The 23305-nt window shown below is 42.1% G+C and overlaps 1 protein-coding gene across 2 annotated transcripts in view; it reads right to left on the bottom strand.

Moving 5' to 3' along the window:
* LOC110534883 (mediator of RNA polymerase II transcription subunit 13-like) overlaps nucleotides 1-23305 on the bottom strand; it is a 142421-nt gene that overhangs the window by 87757 nt on the left and 31359 nt on the right. For both annotated transcript variants that reach the window (XM_090186353.1, XM_090186354.1), the window contains exon 3: nucleotides 23040-23208. In XM_090186353.1, the coding sequence (XP_090042479.1) occupies nucleotides 23040-23208 (169 nt within the window). The remainder of the gene's footprint in view (nucleotides 1-23039; nucleotides 23209-23305) is intronic.

Here is a 23305-nt window from a genome sequence, read left to right as displayed (position 1 = left end):
AGGGAGGGATGTCACATTCCTTAGATGTTTGTTTGGATTGGCTAGCAGTGCTATAAAAACAGGGCTGCTGTACACTCCTGACAACAAGTGGCTCTAGCATGGGGTGGGGCTCCACACACACACACACACACACACACACACACACACACACACACACACACACACACACACAATCAAATATAAGATTAACTTTATTATCCCCCAGGGGAAGATGGTCGATTTGACAAGTAATGCTTCTGTAGAATGCTTCTGATGCCACACACAGTATAAGGGCAATTCCACAGTAACGGATTTACGCTGAGACTCCAATTTTTCAAACAAAAACAATTTACGAACTCCCCTGTAATGACGAGAGTTGCTAACATTACCAGAGAAAGGCGGAAAGAGAGAGAGACAGAGAAAAGAGGAGCGCAAGAGAGAGAGAGCGAACACAAGAGAAAGACAGCGAAGTGAGTGAGAGAGAACAGAGAGAGAGCGAACAGAGAGCGAGTGAGAGAGCCAGAGAGAGAGAGCGAGAGAGAGAGAACAGAGGAGAGAGAGAGAGAGAGAGAGAGAGAGAGAGAGAGAGAGAAGAGAGAAAGAGAGAGAGAGAGAGAGAGAGAGAGAGAGAGACGCTTCCAGAGTGATGTCATCTCCCCCTACTGTCAGACCACCTGACCACAGCACACAACAACACAGCCTGCAGGCCGGGGAACGTGCTGGAAAACATGTGCACACGCAAACACACACACACACAACCCGTGGCATATACACACAAATACACAACTTATAAACATTAAAACACCATTTCTTGAGGCAGCATACTAGAGCTATGGTGTAGCAGCACACTAAACCAACTCTACACACCCACGTGCTCACACACAGCCAAGCCATATTACTTAGAATAGATTATTCTCTGCCACAAATAGAGAAGATACACTTTACACATGTCTGATTGGAGCAGTCAACGAGAGAGAGAGAAAGAGAGAGAGAGAGAGAGAGAGAGAGAGAGAGAGAGAAAGAGAGAGAGAGAGAGAACAGAGAGAGAGAGAACAGAGAGAACAGAGAGAGAGAGAGAGAGAGGGAGCGCTTGAAAGAACAAGACTCCAGGAGAAATAGAAACCAGAGAAATCCAATTAATTTAATATTTTTCAGGGAGCGAGAAACAGTGCTGCACCCAGAGCACTTCCTCAACCCAGACAGTGTACTGACATCTCTCTAATCCAGGGGTCTATCCTTTTCCAGCATGAGGGCTACTTTTAAAAAAGGAAACATGTAGTAAGCTGCAGATTCTTTCTAGTTTTCAAATAGACACATTCTTCTCCTCTCCCCTGCAACTCTTCCGTCGGTCCTTAGTGTAGAGGAGGCAGTGCACTGTTTTTTGTCAATATACCTGGTAAAAAAAAAAAGTTAATAAGCAACTCCAATGGCCCTATAAAAAAACATTCCTGGTTTTAGATGTCTTAATTTTTTCCCTCTCAAAAAGTTGTTCAAAGAGAAACAACAAAATGGGATGTTCTGAGTCCATGCCAATGCTTAAATCACATCAGAAGACCATTATTTTTAGGTCTGGAAGAAAACTATGAAATAGATTTTTGAATGTAATTCCCCTTTAAATTAATTGCACATCTAGCGAGAGAGGAATATGCAGTCCAATGTGCCTGTCTAGTGACAGTTCTGTACTGCTGCAGCTCATTTCATGGCAAAGTTTGCAAATAATAGATACAAATGATATACTTCCTTATGATACACAGGACAAATGTTTGGACACACCTACTAAGGGTTTTTCTTTATTTGACTATTTTCTACATTGTAGAATAATAGTGAAGACATCCAAACTATGAAATAACACATGAAAACATGTAGTAACCAAAAAAGTGTTTTGAAAAATCTAAATATATGATATATTTGAGATTCTTCAAAGCAGCCACCCTTTGCCTTGATGACAGCTTTGCACACTCTTGGCATTCTCTCAACCAGCTTCACCTGGAATGTTTTTTCAACACTCTTGAAGGAGTTCCCACATATACTGAGCACTTGTTGGCTGCTTTTCCTTAACTCTGCGGTCCAACTCATCCCAAACCATCTCAATTGGGTCGAGGTCGGGTGATTATGGAGGCCAGGTCATCTGATGCAGCACTCCATCACTCTCCTTCTTGGTCAAATAGCCCTTACACAGCCTGGAGGGGTCATTGTCCTGTTGAAAAACAAATGATAGTCCCACTAAGCCCAAATAAGATGGAATGGCGTATCGCTGCAGAATAATGTGGTAGCCATGCTGGTTAAGTGTGCCTTGAATTCTAAATAAATCACTGACAGTGTCACCAGCAATGGACCCTCACACCATCTCCTCCATGCTTCATAGTGGGAACCACACATGCGGAGATCATCCATTCACATACTCTGTGTCTCACAAAGACACAGTGTTTGGAACGGAAAAAAATCACATTTGGACTGAAGGAGAGATCTCCATCGGTCTAATGTCCATTGCTTGTGTTTCTTGGCCCAAGCAAATCTCTTCTTCTTATTCGTGTACTTTAGTAGTGGTTTCTTTGCAGCAATTTGACCATGAAGGCCTGACTCACGCAGTCTCCTATGAACAGTTGATGTTGAGATGTGTCTGTTACTTGAACTCTGTGAAGCATTTATTTGGGCTGCCATTTCGGAGGCTCTAATGAATTTTCTGAGACGCTAATGAACTTATCCTCTGCAGCAGAGGTAACTCTGGGTCTGCCTTTCCTGTGGCGGTCCTCATGAGAGACAGTTTCATCATAGCTCTTGATGGTTTTTGTGACTGGACTTGAATAAATGTGTAGTTTATTAGTTTAGTTTTTGAAATGTTCTGCATTGACTGACCTTCATGTCTTAAAGAAAAAAAGAAATACATTTCCGGACTGACTGATCTTTATGTCTTAAAGTAATGATGGTCTGTCGTTTCTCTTTGCTTATTTGAGCTGTTATTGCCAACATATGAACTTGGTCTTTTACCAGATAAGGCTATCTTCTGTATAGCACCCCTACCATGTCACAACACAACTGATTGGTTCAAACGCATTAAGAAGGAAAGGAATTCCCCAAATTAACTTTTAACATGGCACACCTGTGAATTAAAATGCATTCCATGTGACTACCTCATGAAACTGGTTGAGAGAATGCCAAGAGTGTGCAAAGCTGTCATCAAGGTAGAGGGTGACAACATTGAAGAAACTCAAATTTTGATTTGTTTAACACTTTTATGGTTACTACTATTTCATAGTTTTGATGTCTTCACTATTATTCTACAATGTAGAAAATAGTTTTAAAAAATTTTAAAAAAAATAAAAAACCCTGGAATGTGTAGGTGTGTCTAAACTTTTGACTGGTACTGTACTTCTGCCAGGTAAGCCTACCTTGCAGTTAACATTTAATTAAGAGGGTTTTGGGGAACCCACGAGATTATCACATCAACTGGCTATACGGACAGAGAAACGTGCGCACCACACAGACAGACAGGGGCAATATTGCTGAAAATGAATTGTCAGATAGTTTTAAGTTTGCCTTGAACTTAAGTGGCTAACCAGGGGTGGGATAATCTCAATGTTGCACTGTTTATATAGTAGCTGGGAGTTTACAGTGTCTGATACTTGTGAGATTTGTTTATGACAGTTTGCGGCAGAACATATGAAAATTGCATGTACTTTCAGAATTGTTTGGGGAGCTACTCATAGGTGGCTTGAGAATATGGAGGGCGATAACTGCCAAAAGGTTGAACATACGTGTCGTTAGGATTGTAAGAAAATCCATCCGGAAATTGTTCGGATCGTTAGAAAAGCCAAGCATAAAACATCAAAAGTAAATGTTAAATTAGATCTGTAAACGTTCAAACCCTATGTTACGACTATGAATTAACATTTAAATGTTCAATTCTTACTTTACGTCTCCCTTTACTCGGTTAAAGATCTTGTTTATGCGTACAAACTTTTGTCAGTAATGTGGCATTTGCAAAGAAGTTAGCTAGTCAATCAAGCAACTCTAGCCCAGATGTTAGTTGCTTAGCAGCTTCCGGTATAATTTCCAAAATAAATGTCTAGAGCTTGTTTTTAAACTGCATTTAATAATTACATTATACCAGTAGATGGCATAGTATAGGCTTGGGAATTCAGCAAATGACTTTTGTGTGAATGATAAAGACAAAGAAGAGCATTGCCTTGAATAACTGCCTGAGCTGCAAAATAGAAAGTAAATATGATTTAGGCTAGGCTTATTGCACTAAATATGCCACGAAGTATTATTTAATGGCCTTATCATTTCATCATATACTTTGATAGCCACGTGGGTCTGCTGTGATGATCATGCAACCTAATGAATCACACTTTTTGCAGTTTTTGGGAGCACGGACTGTAGGCCTTATATTAGGCATTTTGATAGTGAATTCCACTCTGTATGTAGGCCCATCACGCAGAAGCAATATCCATATCAATAAATGAGACAAAACGAAATATTGATTAAGTCTTTCTTATAACCTCTCCTTAGTGAAATAGCTAAGGGGTCCCAAATGATCAAGACTATCTATAGCCTATTCTTATTGCCAGATCTGTTTTCCCTATCAGCCACTGCATGTGCTTCTTCAACTATTTAGTAAAAAATTATTTAGAGGCTATATTTAGAGGCCTGTGAGCTAGGGTCTCTTTTAAAGGGGAGCCCTTTAATAAAAACAGTTTAAGTTTACATACACCTTAGCCAAATACATTTAAACTCAGCTTTTCACAATTCCTGACATTTAATCAGAGTAAAAATTCCCTGTCTTAGGTCATTTAGGATCACAACTTTATTTTAAGAATGTGAAATGTCAGAATAATAGTAGAGAGTGATTTATTTCAGTTTTTATTTCTTTCATCACATTCCCAGTGGGTCAGAAGTTTACACTCACTCAATTAGTATTTGGTAGCATTGCTTTTAAATTGTTTAACTTGTTTCGGGTAGCCTTCCCACAATATGTTGGGTGGTGGATTTTGGCCCATTCCTCCTGACAGAGCTGGTGTAACTGAGTCAGGTTTGTAAGGCCTCCTTGCTCGCACACGCTTTTTCAGTTCTGCCCACAAATTTTATACAAGATTGAGGTCAGGGCTTTGTGATGGCCACTCTAATCCCTTGACATTGTTGTCCTTAACTTCTTGGTGACAGGGGGGCAGTATTGAGTAGCTTGGATGAATAAGATGCCCAGTAAACTGCCTGCTACTCTGTCCCAGATGCTAATATATGCATATGATTAGTAGTATTGGATAGACAACACTCTGAAGATTATAAAACTGTTTGAATGATGTCTGTTAGTATAACAAAACTCATATGGCAGGCAAAAAAAACTTTAAAAAATCCAACCAGGAAGTGGGAAATCTGAGGTTTGTAGTTTTTCAACTCTTTGCCATTCCAATATACAGTGTAAATGGGGTCATATTGCACTTCCTAAGGCTTCCACTAGATGTCAACAGTCTTTAGAACTTTGTTTCAGGCTTCTACTATAAAGGGGGAGAGAATGAGAGGGGATTGAGCCAGGTGTCTGGCAGAGTGCCACAGGATCGTGAGGCGCGATCACGAGAGAGTTAGCTCTCGTTCCATTGCTTTTCTACAGACTATGGAATTCTCCGGTTGGAACATTATTGAAGATTTATCATAAAATCATCATAAAGATTGACTCTATACTTAGTTTGACAGGTTTCTACGACCTGTAATATAACTTTTTGAACTTTTCGTCCGACGTTCGGCTGGACCTGAACGCGCGTTTGGATTTGTTTACCAAACGCCCTAACAAAAGAAGCTATTTGGACATAAATTATGAACTTTATCGAACAAATCAAACATTTATTGTGGAACTGGGATTCCTGGGAGTGCATTCTGGTGAAGATCATCAAAGGTAAGTGAATATTTATAATGCTATATCTGACTAATGTTGACTACACAATATGGCGGATATCTTTTTGGCTGCTTTGTTGTCTGAACGCTGTACTCAGATTATTGCATAGTTTGCTTTCTTTGAAATCTGACACAGCGGTTGCATTAAGGAGAAGTATATCTCTAATTCCATGTATAACACTTGTATTTTCATCAACATTTATGATGAGTATTTTTGTAAATTGATGTGGCTCTCTGCACAATCACTGCATGTTTTTAGAACTACTGAACGTAACGCACCAATGTAAAATTAGATTTATTTTTATATAAATAGGCACTTTAGCGAACAAAACATAACATGAAGTCCTATGAGTGTCATCTGATGAAGATCATCAAAGGTTGATGATTAATTTTCTCTCTATTTGTGCTTTTTGTGACTCCTCTCTTTGGCTGGAAAAATGGCTGTGTTTTTCTGTGACTTGGTGGTGACCTAAGATAATCGTCTGTGGTGCTTTCGCTGTAAAGCCTTTTTGAAATCAGACACGGTGGCTGGATTAACGAGAATCTTATCTTTAAAATGGTGCGAAATACTTGTATGCTTGAGGAATTTTAATTATGATATTGTTGCTGTTTGGAATTTGGCGCCCTGCACTTTCACTGACTCTTGGCGAGGTGGGATGCTACCGTACCACATATCCCAGAGAGTTTAAGCCATTTTGACACAACTTTGGAAGTATGCTCGGGGTCAATGTCCATTTGGAAGACCCATTTGCGACCAAGCTTTAACTTCCTGACTGATGTCTTGAGATGTTGCTTCAATATATCCACATAACTGTCCTTCCTCATGATGCCATTTATTTTGTAAAGTGTACCAGTCCCTCCTGCAGCAAAGCACTGTCACAACATGTTTTTGCCACCCCCGTGCTTCACGGTTGGGATGGTGTTCATAGGCTTGCAAGCCTCCCCCTTTGTCCTCCAAACATAACGATGGTCATTATGGCCAAAAAGTTTTATATTCGTTTCATCAGACCAAAGGACATTTCTCAAAAAAATACGATCTTTGCCCCCATGCGCAGTTGCAAAACGTAGTCTGGATTTCTTATGGCGGTTTTGGAACAGTGGCTTCTTCCTTGCTGAGCGGCATGTCAGGTTATGTCGTTTTACTGCGGATATAGATACCTTTGTACCTGTTTCCTCCAGCATCTTCACAAGGTCCTTTGCTGCTGTTCTGGGATTGATTTGCACTCCTTCCTGAGCAGTATGACGGCTGTGTGGTCCCATGGTGTTTATACTTGTGTACTATTGTTTGTACAGATGAACGTGGTACCTTCAGGCTCCCAAGGATGAACCAGACTTCTGGAGGTCTACAAAAAAATGTATGAGGTCTTGGCTGATTTCTTTTGATTTTCCCATGATGTCAAGCAAAGAGGCACTGAGTTGAAGTTAGGCCTTGAAATACATCCCACAGGTACACCTCCAATTGACTCAAATTATGTCAATTAGCCTATCAGAAGCTTCTAAAGCCATGACATAATTTTCTGTAATTTTCCAAGCTGTTTAAAGGCACAGTCAACTTAGTGTATGTAAACTTCTGACCCACTGGAATTGTGATACAGTGAAGTGTAATAATCTGTCTGTAAACAATTGTTGGAAAAAATACTTGTGTCATGCAGAAAGTAGATGTCCTAACCGACTTGCCAAAGAAATTTGTGGAGTGGTTGAAAAACGAGGTTTAACCTAAGTGTATTTAAACTTCAAACTTCAACTGTGTACTGAACTAAAAGAGAGTTCATAGGAAACACACACACACAGATTAACTCTGATGACTTCCTCAGAATGAGCAAGGCTCTGCCAGAGCCCCAGGTCACATGGGAAGAGAAGAGGCGAGAGGAATGGAATGGGAGGAATGCCTGGTTAGGGTCTGGGAGCGGGCAGAGGAGTGGAGAGAAAAGGGAGGAGAGTGAGGGGAAACATGAATGGCTTAGCCCCCTCTTTAGCCCTGTACACAAGTTCACTCACTACTGTAATAGGAGCCCTTCTGTTGTCATATTTTTAACATCTTTGTTTTATGCCATTTTCATATGAATTTTAATGTGCTACTAAAAGGCTTTGAGTAGCATTATGACATCTGCTATAGAGAGAGAGAGATTATCAGATGGTTATGACTGTTGCTGTGTGTTTCTGTGTTCTCTGTGAGGCCAGATGGTATTAGTATTAGACACAGTAAAAGGGCTGGTATTAGAAAGGAAGTGGGGACTCACTGGCGTTGGTAATCTCACTCCTGTGTAGCGCTTAAGAGACATATTTATCTGATCTGCAGGATCTCGCTCACTCTCTTTCTTGTTCTCTCTCTCTCCTTCCTTTTCTCTCTCCCTCTCTGTTCTGACAAGAGGCAACATCTACAGAGCTGCCTGCATCCCTGCCTAATCACATGGCCAAACACTGCTGGTCTCTAAGGAATTCCTGTTGCTAGAGATACAACTTGGGTGGGCGCAGGGATGGGTTGATGAGTGTGTGAGTGAGTGTGTGAGTGAGTGTGTGAGTGTGTGAGTGTGTGTGTGTGTGTGTGTGTGTGTGTGCGTGCGGGTGTGTGTGTGTGTGTGCGTGTGCATGCGTGGGTGTGGGTGTGTGTGTGTGTGTGTGTGTGCGTGTGGGTGTGTGTGTGTCTGTGTGTGTGTGTGTGCATACAGTGACTTTATTTACACACCTTCACCTTTTCCACTTTCTGTTGTGTTACGAAGTGGGATTAAAATGGATTTAATTGCCATTTTATGTCAACGATCTACACAAAATACTCTAATTTCAAAGTAGAAGAACAATTCAAACATTTAAAGAAATTATCTGAAAAATGTAAAAGACTAATATATATTGATTGGATAAGTGTTCAACCCCCCGAGTCAATACGTTAGAATCACCTTTGGCAGTGATTACAGCTGTGAGTCTTTCTGAGTAAGTCTATAGGAGTTTTGCACACCTGGATTGTACAATATTTGCACATTATTATTTTAAAAAGTATTCAAGCTCTGTCAAGTTGATCATTGCTAGACAGCTATTTTTCAAGTCTTGCCACAGATTTTCAAGCTGATTCAAGTCAAAACTGTAACTAGACCACTCAGGAACATTCAATGTCGTCTTGGTAAACAACTTCAGTGTATATTTGGCCTTGTGTTTTAGGTTATTGTCCTGCTGTTTCAAGCAGACCTTTTCGTGTCTGCTAAATAGCATATACATTGCCTTCAGAAAGTACACGAACAACTTGACTTTTTCAACATTTTGTTGTGATACGGCCTGAATTTAAACTGAATTTAGATTTTTTTTCTGGCCTACACACAACACCCCATAATGCCAAAATGGAATTATGTTTATAGACATTTTTACAAATTAATTAATAATGAAAAGCTTGAGTTCAGAAGAAAGTCACATAATAAGTTGCATGGACACACTGTGTGCAGAAATAGTGTTCAACATGATTTTTTATGACTACCTCATCTCTGTGCCCCACACATACAATTATCTGTAAGGTCCCTCAGTCGAGCAGTGAATTTCAAACACAGATTTACCCACAAAGACCAGGGAGATTTTCCAATGCCTCGCAAAGAAGGGCACCTATTGGTAGATGGATAAAAAAAACAGATATTGAATATCCCTTTGAGCATGGTGAAGTTATTAATTACACTTTCGATGGTGCATCAATACACCCAGTCACTACAAAGATACAGGCGTCCTTCCTAACTCATTTGCCGGAGAGGAAAGAAACTGCTCAGCGATTTCACCATGAGGCCAATGGTGACTTTAAAACAGTTAGAGTTTAATGGCTGTGACAAGGTGAAAACTGAGGACGGATCAACAGCATTGTAGTTACTCCACAAAACTAACCTAATTGACAGTGAAAAGAAGGAATAATAAAAAATATTCCAAAACATGCATCCTGTTTGCAACGAGGCACTAAAAGTAATACTGCAAAAAATGTGGCAAAGCAATTAACTTTTTGTAATGAAAACAAAGTGTTATATTTGGGGCAAATCCAATATAACATATTACTGAGTACCACTCTCTATATTTTAAAGCATAGTGCTGGCTGCATCATGTTATGGGTATAGTTGTAATCGTTAAGCACTGGGGAGTTTTTCAGGATAAAAAATAAATATAATGGAGCTAAGCAAAGGAAAAATCCTAGAGGAAAACCTGGTTCAGTCTGCTTTCCACCAGACACTGGGAAATGAATTCACCTTTCAGCAGGACAACAATCTAAAACACAAAGCAAAATGTACACTAGAGTTTCATACTAAGAAGACACTGAGGGTTTGTGAGTGGTCAAGTTATTATTCGATTTTTTTTAATCAATTTTTAATTCATGCTGTAACACAACAACATTTGAAATAAGTCAATGGATATGAATACTTTCTGAAGGCACTGTATATGAAACTTTGGTAAACTTGAAATGATAGTTAGTGAACTTGATACACAGAAAATGAATGCAAAATTAACACACTGTAACTGAAAATACAAATATTGAATTTGAATATTCAATTAAATTGAAATATAACTTTAAAACTGAATGTAAGTCATTAACCTGTTAGAGCTCTAGGGGCGCTATTTCATTTTTGGATAAAAAACGTTCCCGTTTTAAGCGCGATATTTTGTCACAAAAAGATGCTCGACTATGCATATTCTTGACAGTTTTGGTAAGAAAACACTCTGAAGTTTCAGAATCTGCAAAGATTTTGTCTGTAAGTGCCCCAGAACTCATTCTACAGGCGAAACCAAGATGATGCATCAACCAGGAATTAGCAGAATTTCTGAAGCTCTGTTTTCCATTGTCTCCTTATATGGCTGTGATTGCGCAAGGAATGAGCCTACACTTTCTGTCGTTCGCCCAAGGTCTTAGCAGCATTGTGACGTATTTGTAGGCATATCATTGGAAGATTGACCATAAGAGACTACATTTTCCAAGTGTCCGCCTGGTGTCCTGCGTCGAATTCGGTGCGCAATTGCCAGCTGCTTCTACTTTACCATTTGATTCAGGGGAGAAAGCATGTGTCCAAGAACGATGTATCAATGAAGAGATATGTGAAAAACACCTTGATGATTGATTCTAAACAACGTTTGCCATGTTTTCAGTCGATATTATGGAGTTAATTTGGAAAAAAGTTCGCGTTTTGAGGACTGAATTTTCGGATTTTTTTTGGTAGCCAAATGTGATGTATAAAACGGAGCTATTTCTAATACACAAGGAATCTTTTTGGAAAAACTGAGCATCTGCTATCTAACTGAGAGTATCCTCATTGAAAACATCAGAAGTTCTTCAAAGGTAAATAATTTTATTTGAAGGCTTTTATGTTTTTGTTAATGTTGCGTGCTGGATGCTAACGCTAATGCTAACGCTAAATGCTAACGCTAAATGCTAACGCTAGCTAGCTACTTTTACACAAATGATTGTTTTCCTATGGTTGAGAAGCATATTTTGAAAATCTGAGATGACAGTGTTGTTTACAAAAGGCTAAGCTTGAGAGATGGCATATTTATTTCATTTCATTTGCGATTTTCATAAATAGTTAACGTTGTGTTATGCTAATGAGCTTGCTGATAGATTTACACAATCCTGGATACAGGGGTTTTTTCATAGCTAAACGTGACGCAGAAAACGGAGCGATTTGTCCTAAACAAATAATCTTTCAGGAAAAACTGAACATTTGCTATCTGAGAGTCTCCTCATTGAAAACATCTGAAGTTCTTCAAAGGTAAATGATTTTATTTGAATGCTTTTCTGTTTTTTTGTGTAAATGTTGCCAGCTGAATGCTAATGCTAAATGCTACGTTAGCCATCAATACTGTTACACAAATGCTTGTTTTGCAATGGTTGAGAAGCATATTTTGAAAATCTGAGATGACAGTGTTGTTAACAAAAGGCTAAGCTTGAGAGCTAGCATATTTATTTCATTTCATTTGCGATTTTCATGAATAGTTAACGTTGCGTTATGGTAATGAGCTTGAGTCTGTATTCACGATCCCGGATCCGGGATGGGGAGATCAGAAAGGTTAAATTCCATGTCAAATCATGAAATACAATTATTGAATTTGTGCATTACAAATTCAATATCTAAATGCAAATTTAAAAAATATTGGATTCCAATACAGTTTCTGTTGGCAATGAAATCGCTCCATAATTTCCTCACTACGGTCTGTCTGTCTCTGGAACAGCCTTCCTCTTTCTCCTGTCTGTCTCCACTCAGACATTCTGGCTGCTGTTTGGTTCCAACAGAGCAGCCTGTCCTGGGGCCTTGGTGCAGACTGACTGGGAGGTCAACGTGGGACGACCTCTCCCTGCCCCCAGGGCAGACAGACTGGGAGGTCACGGTGGGACAGTAGGAAGCCAGGTGTGCCATAGAGAGAGACCGTGTGCCATAGAGAGAGATTGTGTGCCATAGAGAGAGACTGTGTGCCATAGAGAGAGACAGTGTGCCATAGAGAGAGACAGTGTGCCATAGAGAGAGACTGTGTGCCATAGAGAGAGACCGTGTGCCATAGAGATAGACCGTGTGCCATAGAGAGAGACTGTGTGCCACAGAGAGAGACTGTGTGCCATAGAGAGAGACTGTGTGCCATAGAGAGAGACCGTGTGCCATAGAGAGAGACCGTGTGCCATAGAGATAGACTGTGTGCCATAGAGAGAGACCGTGTGCCATAGAGAGAGACTGTGTCACATAGAGAGAGACTGTGTGGTATTGTGTGTAGATGGGTGAGAGAAAAAATATATTTAATCAATTTTGAATTCAAGCTGTAACACAACAAAATGTGGAATAAGTCAAGGGGTGTGAATACTTTCTGAAAGCACTGTATTTGTCTGTCTTCATGTGCATTTGTGTGTTTGTTATTGTTTTATGTATGTAAACATGTGTCTATCTACCTGTGAATGTTTGTGTATATTTGTGTGTTTGTATCTGCATGTGTGTGTTGGGAGGGGATAAATTGAGTGCTTTAGCCCCAGACTGGAGGCAGTGTGTGTGTGTGTGTGTCTTTATCCTGCACTGTCCTACTTAACGCAGCTCTGCGCTCTGATTCCGCCCTGCACAGGAGAGGAGTGTCACTCACCTCCCTCCCTTCCCCCTCCATCTCTCCATCTGAGAGGGAGGGAGGGAGGGAAGGACAGAGAGCAAGAGAGAGCGTGAGAGAGCGAGAGAGAGAAGGAGATGGGGGAGGGAAAGGGGGAGGGAGGAAAGGAAGAGAGTGAGGAAGAGAGGAGGGGAAGTGCGAGCAAGGAGAACTGTACAACCCACGGATGCAAACACTCGTCATAAACACACAGGCATATGCTCCATTGCATAACGCACTGCATTGCATTAATTAATTGTCAGTAAGGCAAACTGATATCACTCATTCCATTTAATAACAAAGAACCTGTTCAATCTGCTATAAATCTAACAGAAGCTAACACTGAAAGTATACATGGACTTCATGTGTTGTTTAGTGAATTTAACACTTAGCCATATTTAAAAGGAAATGTTGAGATCAAGCAGAATTATCAAGCAAAATCTATCAACATATCAAGAAAATTCTATTAATATTATGAACTTTGGCTAGGAGATGACTGATCTTAAAGAATTTCTGAGCTCTTTGAAAATGGGACCAATTAGGTCTAGGCTAAACAACACATAGACATAGTCTGTTTGAAGCTGACCAATAGCGGACAGGCATCCTCCTTCCCCATGGAAACACACAATCCCCATCCCGGGGTGCATCTCCCTGCTGCCATGACAACGAGGAGGTTCTCTCTCTTCCTCTTCAGACAGTGCATTCTCTCTCAAACACATTACAGCAGCAGACGACTTCAGAATGGTGCCTTGGGGTTATCTAGAGCAGGTTTACAGACCTGATCTCTCTCTCCCTCTCTCCCTCCTAGGTGGGACAACCACATATCATATTTTGTTTGGGGGAGGGGAGGGGGGTGATGGGGGACCGATGAGGGGGTGTGAGGTGGTGTGCTGTGGGATTATTTAAGATACTCTTTGAAGAGGATGGGTTTTGCAGCACAACCACACAGTGAGTTTGCAGTCTGAGCTAGCCTGCTTTGCATAAGACATTCGATTATTATAGTGACTGGGAAAGTGTGACTTTTAAGCTGCAGCACGGTTGCTGCGACGACAGCATGACATGTCCTACAACTCTAACGTTCACACGTTTACCCAGGTCACCTGAGAAAAGTATTTATCTGTACTCAACACTAGAGGTTGACACGGGAACAGGACTCCCGCGGGACCCGCAGGAAAGGAAGTGTAGGCCTAATATAGTTTACTTAATAAGAATCAATATACTGTAATTTCCCCCCTCCCCCTTCAGTTGGCTCATTCTCCCACGCCTCAGTCCAGTTGTAGCCAGTCACTACTTTACCTCAGATGCCGTATAATAAGAGATTGGTAGCAGCAGTTGTGATGTGTGTGGCATGAATGTATAAGAGTGTGTGTGTATATCTCTGTGTGTGTATGCATGAGTGAGTGCATGTGTGCTAAGGTGTGGAGAATCAGAGCAGGTGGTCAGTCCAGTTCAAGTGTTCAGCAGTCTGATTTGCTTGTAGATAGAAACTGTCTCTGAGCATTTTGGTATCAGACATCATGCTCCGATACCGTCTGCCCAATGGCAAGGGAGAGAACAGCTTGTGGCTGGGGTTTGTCAGGTCCTTGGTGATACTGCTCACCTTCCTCAGGCACCGTTTCGACTAGACATCCTGAATGGGTCGGAGCACGGTCCCAGTGATGTACTGGGCCGTCTTCACCTGCTGTGGAGGGCCTTGCGGTCGTAGATGGAGCAATTCCCGTACTAGGCCGTGATGCAACCAGTTAGGATACTCTCGATGGTGGAGCAGTAGTATTTGGAGAGGACCCTCAGGCCTACAACTGTGGTGTCGTCAGCAAACTTGTTGATGGAGTTGGTGTTGAGCAAATCCAAGCAGTCATGGGTGAACAGGGAGTCCAGCAGAGGACTGAGGACACACCCCTGGGGGCCCATGTGTTAACAGTTAGTGTGGAGAAGGTGTTTTTTGATGTGTTACCGCCATGTGAATAGTGATGGAAATGGCATCTTCCGTGGATCTCTTGGAGTGGGTTCATTGGAGTGGGTCCATTGGAGTGGGTCCATTGGAGTGGGTCCAGAGGCACTTCATGATGACCAAGGTGAGCACAATGTGGCAATAGTCATTTGAGCATGTCACCTCCTTAAAGCAATGTTGAAGATGTCCGGGAAGATGTCCACACACTCTGAGGACGCTGCCAAGGATGCCATCTAGGCAGGTGGCTTTGCGAGTAATCACTCTTTTGAGAGTTTTCCTCACGTCAGCCTTGGAGATCAAAAGCACCTGGTAGTCCGGAGAAGCGAGTCTTCCTGGACAGCTCAGTATTATCTGCCTCGAAGTGAGCATAGAATGTGCCAGCAAGCCAACTCCATCAACTGCATCATCATCATCAACTGCATCATCATCTGTCACTGGCCACCCATTCCAAAACAGACTGCAACTCTTTGTTAAGGGTTTCAGTGACTTCATTAGCTGTAGTTGCTACTTGTTTAATGCCAGTGCAGGTCATTGGTAAAAATAGAAAAGAGTAGAGGGCCTAGACAGCTGCCCTGCGGTACACCACACTTTACATGTTTGACATTAGAGACGCTTCCATTAAACCATCTGAGATATGGCAGAGGTTGAAAAGCCATAGCACATACGTTTTTTCGACAACAGGTTATGGTCAATAATATCAATGGCTGCACTGAAATCTAACAGTACAGCTCCCACAATCTTCTTATTATCAATTCCTTTCAACCAATCATCAGTCATTTGTGTCAGTGCAGTACATGTTGAGTGTCCTTCTCAATAAGCATGCTGAAAGTCTGTAAATTTGTTTACAGAGAAATAGCATTGTATTTGGTCAAACACAATTTTTTCCAACAGTTTGCTAAGAGCTGGCAGCACGTTTATAGGTCTGCTGTTAGAACCAATAAAGGCCTCTTTACCACTCTCTACCACTCTCTACCACTCTTGGGTAGCGGAATAACTTTGGCTTCCCTCCAGGCCTGAGGACAAAGACTTTCCTCTATGCTCAGATTAAAAATATGACAGATAGGAGTGGCGATAAAGTCAGCTACCACCCTCAGTAGCTTTCCATCTAAGTTGTCAATGCCAGGAGGTTTGTCATTATTGATCAATAACAATCATTCTTCCACCTCTCCCACACTAACTTTACAAAATTCAAACTTGCACTGCTTTTCTATCATTATTTGTTTTTTTATGCAGGAATACAATTGCTCACTGTTCGTTGTGGGCATATCCTGCCTAAGTTTGCCCACTTTGCCAATGAAATAATCATTAAAATAATTGGCAACATCAAATGGTTTTGTGATGAATAAGCCATCTGATTCGATGAAAGATGGAGTTGAATTTGTCTTTCTGCACATAATTTAATATAAGGTACTCCAAAGTTTTTTTCCATCATTCTTTATATCATCGATCTTGGATTCATAGTAAAGTTTCTTCTTTTTGCTGAGTTTAGTCACATAATTTCTCAATTTGCAGTAAGTAAGCCAGTCAGATGTGCAGCCAGACTTATTAGACACTCCTTTTGCCCCAATCTCTTTCAACCATACAGTTTTTCAATTCCACATTTACCCATGGAGCCTTAACAGTTCTAACAGTCAGTTTCTTAACAGGTGCATGTTTATCAATAATTGGAAGAAGCAATTTCATAAATTCATCAAGTGCAGTGTCTGGATGCTCCTCATTAATCACATCAGACCAACAAATATTTTTAACATCATCCACATTAGGGTCACAACAAAATATTTTTTATGATCTCTTATATACTATTTTAGGCCCAACTGTTGGAACTTTGGCTTTCCTAGATATAGCCACTATACTGTGATCACTGAATCCAATGGGTACAGATATAGCTTAAGGACTAAGTTCTACAGCATTAGTAACATTAGTTTAAAAAACAATCTACAATTAAGACTATCCTACCAACGGGGCATTAAAAACTGTAATATCTTAAGTTTCAGCGAGACATGGCTAGCCGACGACACGGATAATATAGAGCTGGCTGACTTCTCCGTGCATTGGCAGGACAGAGCACCTATGTCTGGTAAGATGAGGGGCGAGGGTGTGTGTCTATTTGTCAATTACTGCTGGAGCGCAGTCAAATATTAAAGAAGACTTGAGATATTGCTCGAAAGGAGGTAGAATACCTCATGATAAGCTGTAGACCACACTATCTACAAAGAGAGTTCTTATCTATATTATTCGTAGACGTCTATTTACTACCACAAAGCTGCCCAGTGACGCAAGCCTACCAAACGAGCTAAATGCCTTTTATGCTCGCTTCGAGGCAAGCAACACTGAAGCATGCATGAGAACACCAGCTGATCCGGATGACTGTGTGATGATGCTCTCCACAGCCAATGTGAGCAAGACCTTTAAACAGGTCAACATTCACAAAGCCGCAGGGCCATACGGATTACCAGGACGTGTACTCAAAGCACGTGCTGACCAACTGGCAAGTGTGTTCACTTACATTTTCAACCTCTCCCTGACCAAGTCTGTATTTTCTGTATGTTTCAAACATACCCTGTGCCAAAGAAAGTGAAGGTAACCTGCCTTAATGATTAGTTGCACTCGAAAGCCATGAAGTGCTTTGAAAGGCTGGTCATGGCTCACAACAACACCACCATACCAGAAACCCTAGACCCACTCCAATTTGCATACCGCCCAAACAGATCCACAGATGAAGCAATCTCAATTGCACTCCACACTGCCCTTTCCATCCTGGACAGAAGGAACACCTATGTGAGAATGCTGTTCCTTGACTACAGCTCCGCGTTTAACACCATAGTGCCCACATAGCGCATCACTAAGCTAAGGACCCTGGGACTAAACACCTCCCTCCGCAACTGGATCCGCACCCAGGTAGTAAGGGTAGGCAACAACACATCTGCCACGCTGATCTTCAACACTTGTGCCCATCGGGGGTGTGCCTATTCCCCTCCTGAACTCCATGTTCACACACGACTGCGTGGCCGTGCACTACTCTAACACCATCATTAAGTTTGCTGACGACACAACAGTGGTAGGCCTGATCACTGACAACAATGAGACAGCCTATAGGAAAGAGATCAGAGACCTGGCAGTGTAGTGCCAGGACAACAACTTCTCCCTCAATGTGAGCAAGACAATGGAGCTGATCATGGACTATAAGAAAAGGAGGGCCGAACAGTCCCCCATTAACATTGACGAGGCTGTAGTGGAGAAGGTTGAGAGTTTCAAGTTCCTTGGTGTCCACATCACTAATAAACTATCATGGTCCAAACGCACCAAGACAGTTGTGAAGAAGGCAGTCTCCTCAGGAGACTGAAAATATTTGTCATGGGTCCCCAGATCTACAGCTGCACCATCGAGAGCATGGTTGCCTGGTATGGCAACTGCTCGGCATCTTACAGTAAGGCGCTAAAGAGGGTAGTGCATACGGCCCAGTAAATCACTGGGGCCAAGCTTCCTGCCATCCAGGACGTCTATACCAGGCGGTGTCAGAGGAAGGCCCAAAAAGTTGTCAAAGACTAGTGGAGTGGTAACGTGCGTGCAAGCAGTTGCTCCGGACGCCACTTGGGTACACTGCAGCATCCACCGAGAGGCTCTTGCTTCCAAGGGAATGTCTGACAGCTTGAAAGACATTTTGGACAGTACAGTGAAAATGGTTAACTTTGTTGAAACAAGGCCCCTGAACTCTAATGTATTTTCTGCACTATGCAATGATACATGGGCAGTAACCATGTAACGCTTTTACAACATTTACAACATTGCTGGTTATCAAGGGGCAAAGTATTGACAAGTTTTTTTAAATTGAGAGACGAGCTTAAAGTTTTCTTTACTGACCATCATTTTCACTTGTCTGATCACTTGCATGATAATGAGTTTCTCACACGACCGAACTATCTGGGTTATGTTTTTTCTTGCCTGAGTGATCTGAATCTAGGATTACAGGGAACTATATTCAATTGAACTATATTCAATGCAAAGGACAAAATTGAGGTCATGATTAAGAAGTTGGAGCTCTTCTCTGTCTGCATTAGGGTTAGGGTTAGGGTAAAACAGGACAACACACAGGTCTTTCCATCATTGTATGATTTTTGTGTGCAACTGAACTCAAGCTTACGGACAATGTCAAATGTGAAAGAGCGAAGCACCTGAGTGCATTGGATGCGCAATTACGCAGGTACTTTCCCGAAACTGATGAAACAAACAACTGGATTCGTTATCCCTTTCATGCCCTGCCTCCAGTCCACTTACCGATATCTGAAAAAGAGAGCCTCATCAAAATTGCAACAAGCTGTTCTGTGAAAATTTAATTTCATCAGAAGCCACTGCCAGATTTCTGGATTGGGCTGCGCTCAGAGTATCCTGCCTTGGCAAATCGCAGTGTTAAGACACTGATGCCCTTTGCAACCACGTACCTACAGTTGAAGTCAGAAGTTTACATACACCAAATACATTAAAATTAAATGTTTTCATAATTCCTCAAATTTTATCAGAGTAAAAATTCCCTGTCTTAGGTTATTTAGGATCACCACTTTATTTTAAGAATGTGAAATGTCAGAGTAATACTAGGGAGGGATTTATTTCAGCTTTTAATTCTTTCATCACATTCCCAGTGGGTCAGAAGTTTACATACACTCAATTAGTATTTGGTAGCATTGCCTTTAAACTGTTTAACTTGGGTCAAACATTTTGGGTAGCCTTCCACAAGCTTCCCACAATAAGTTGGGTGAATTTTGGCCCATTCCTCCTGACACAGCTGGTGTAACTGAGTCAGGTTTGTAGGCCTCCTTGCTCGCATACGCTTTTTCAGTTCTGCCCACAAATTTGCTATAGGATTGAGGTGAGGGTTTTGTGATGGCCACTCCAATACATTGACTTTGTTGTCCTTAAGCCATTTTGCCATAACTTTGGAAGTATGCTTGGGGTCACTGTCCATTTGGAAGACCCATTTGCGACCAAGCTTTAACTTCCTGACTGATGTCTTGAGTTGTTACTTCAATACATCCACATAATTTTCCTGCCTCATGATGCCATCTATTTTGTGAAGTGCACCAGTCCTTCCTGCAGCAAAGCACCCCCACAACATGATGCTGCCACCCCGTGTTTCACGGTTGGGATGGTGCTCTTCGGCTTGCAAGCCTCCCCTTTTTCCTCCAAACATACCGATTGTCATTATGGCAAAATAGTTATATTTTTGTTTCATCAGACCAGAGGATATTTCCCCAAAAAGTACGATCCTTGTGCAGTTGCAAGCCGTAGTCTGGCTTTTCATGGCAGTTTTGGAGCAGTGGCTTCTTCATACATACAAAAGTGTATGTAAACTTCCGACTTCAACTGTATGTGAGAGTGGATTCTTGGTCCTCAATAGCATGACAACTAAATACAGGCACAGACTGTGTGTGGTAAATTATTTAAGACTGAGACTATCGCCAATACAACCCAACATTGCAGAGTTATGTGCATCCGTTCAAGCACACCCTTCTCGTTAACCTGTGGTGAGTTATTCACAATTTTCAATGAACAAATTAAGTTTTATATGTAAGATGGCTAAATAAAGAGCAAAATGTATTATTATTATATTATTATTTGTGCCCTGGTCCAATAAGAGCTCTTTGTCACTTCCCACAAGCTGGGTTGTGACAAAAACACACACTCATTCTTATGTTTAATAAAATTATTTTATAGTGTGTGTGTGTGTGTGTGTGTGTGTGTGTGTGTGTGTGTGTGTGTGGCAGGCTTACAACGATGGCAAAAAATACAATTTGAGAGTGCGCTGACACTGGTGCTAGAGGGGGAATGCAGCTGGAGGTTGAATGTTTGAAGGGGTACGAGACTATAAAAGGTTTTGGAACCACTGCACGAAGGTATGTGTGATAAGGTGTACGCTATCGCCAACCTGGTGGATGGAGGCTCCCTGGGGGAAGAACAGGACAAATTTAACCTTGCCATGGTGAAAAACACACATAGCTGGGAGACTTGGAGCTGGCCACTGGGGAGGTAAAGCAAAGAGCTCCTTCTCTCTCTCTGAGCAGCACCTCAGCACTGTGTACCTAACAGTCTAACAACTCAAACAATACTCTCTGGAAATAAACATCCTTATAATGTCCCAGTTAAATAGAAAGGATAATAAGCAACTTTTCCTCTTGAAATATGGTGGTTAAAAGGTAGAAGGCCTCCTCCTCAGATAGACCAGTTGTTCCGACCGGGCACAACATTAAAACACAAGCCATGTGTTATGAATGTCCGATCGTCATGGCTTTGCTCTTAGTCTGGCCTCTGTGGCCGAGCGGCTGGAACAGGAACAAACTGCTGAGTGAAGAACAACAACAACATCCTAAGGAGAACATGACTGGTCCCTTTCTGGGTGGCTGAAGATCTACAATATTTATACCCTGTCCCCATCCCCTTGCAGCACAGTGGGTGAAGACTGGAGAGAAAGGGCCTGGCTTGGCTGGCTGCGAATTCCAGGGCTGACTGAGGAAACCCCATTGTTCATTTTCCTCGACTGGGCCAGCCAGCAGAGGTAAAGAGAGAGAGAGCAGTGCTGCTGAGGTTGGGTGTTAGTAGTATGATTAGTTATGCGAAAATTAAGCAATTTTATTCCCATTCAAGCACAATGAAAACATTGTAATTTTTAACAAGGAGTAATATTTCAGGGGCTCTAAAAGAATGTTAAGGCTGGAACTTATGATGTGATCATCAGATAAAGATATAACAGCCATCAGATAATCAACTATGGCTGTTACCACAGTAGCACCGACTGAGTGTGAAACAACTAACCATAGAATCAACCACCACCAGTTCCTGTGGCCCCAGCCAGCCAGTAGCTCCCAGATTTCACATCACATCACAATGATGCCTGCCTGCTTCACCCGACTGCATTTCCCGTGGTCACCTGATTTCCTGGGGTTTCTGGCAACAACATATGAGACATTTATCTACTACAAAAACAAAAACACACAATACCTTGCCTGGGATGACTGCACTGTGACAACACCGTGAGTCCATCCAGTATGAAACAGAACAGAGCTCCCGTCTCCCCTAGCTTGTTAGTTAGGGGCTTTTATCATTCATTCCTCATTTGCCTTTCAATCCCTGCTCCGGGCTGCTAACCACACCACACTGTTTAAGTATTTAATCTGCAGAAGCTTCACCTCAGAAATACATAGGCTATATTCACATTGAAATGAAAGGGGACAGGAGGTCTACATAAACAGAGCTCTAAGCCTCCATTGAAATATCAATATACACAAACATCTGGGCGAAACAGGGAGCTAGATGAAGTCGTGGGAGCCATGCAAAGGCAGTGACGGACTGAGTGTCACCACCTCGGTTGTTTTCTCCTCAGCAGCCGTGTACCTGCTCTTATGTAAGAGGCCAGACACTGACAGAGACAAATCCTGCCCACCAAATAGAGGGTAGAGGGGGTGGCTCAGCCATTGCTGCGGCTCGACAACACATTTCCAGGGAGTACAGCCAACGGAGTATAGAAAACAGGCTTGACACTGTCTGTAGCCTGCTCTCCAGTTAAAAATCTTCACAACTTGATTTAACCAACGCAGGCAGCACACTTCTCTGTGGGAGATGACAGTGGGTATTGGGCTCAGGACAAAATCTACCCGGTAAGGGAGCAAGAGGGGCACTTATATCTGATTGATTAATAGACCCCTAATAGAGCACGCAAGTGTAAATGAGGCACATAGCCGATGTTTTTGAACTATTGATAAATTAAGTTTTCAATCCATCTTTATTATATCCTTGAGTGAGTTACTACAACACCAGTGGGAGCGTTGACACTGGAGAGAGGGAAGGAAGAAGGGGGAACTGGCGATGGGTAGAAGGCAGAACTGGGGAGAGGGGAAGAGAAGAAGGGGGGAACTGGGGAGAGAGGAAGGGAAGAAGGGGGGAACTGGGGAGAGAGGAAGGGAAGAAGGGGGGAACTGGGGATGGTTAGAAGGCAGAACTGGGGAGAGGGGAAGAGAAGAAGGGGGGAACTGGGGAGAGAGGAAGGGAAGAAGGGGGGAACTGGGGAGTTGTAAGGGAAGAAGGGGGGAACTGGGGAGTGGGAAGGGAAGGGAAGAAGGGGGAACTGGGGTGTTAAGAGGAGTGAGTAGGAGCATCTTACCTCTTATTAATGGGCTTCTCATCTTTCTCGTAGGGCTTGACGAACCATTTGCCGATGCGTGCGAAGCTACGGTTCATGAGACACCGCTCCAGCAGGTTATGGATTGCTTTGAACAGGAGCGTCCTGCACTCATAGGACAGACCACTCTCCCACACACCGTCTTCCTCAGCTATAGAGACAGACAGAAAGAGAGAGCGATAGGGTTAGAGACAGGACGGAGTGATTTTCTAAAAACAAATGTTTAATGTGTCTCGTCTTCATGCACT

This window comes from Oncorhynchus mykiss, chromosome 10 (genome assembly GCF_057628025.1).
Source record: "Oncorhynchus mykiss isolate SJ-2025 chromosome 10, ASM5762802v1, whole genome shotgun sequence".
NCBI lineage: Eukaryota > Metazoa > Chordata > Actinopteri > Salmoniformes > Salmonidae > Oncorhynchus > Oncorhynchus mykiss.
The sequence above is the reverse complement of the archived record's forward strand: the minus strand, read 5'-3'. Positions and strand labels throughout refer to the sequence as shown.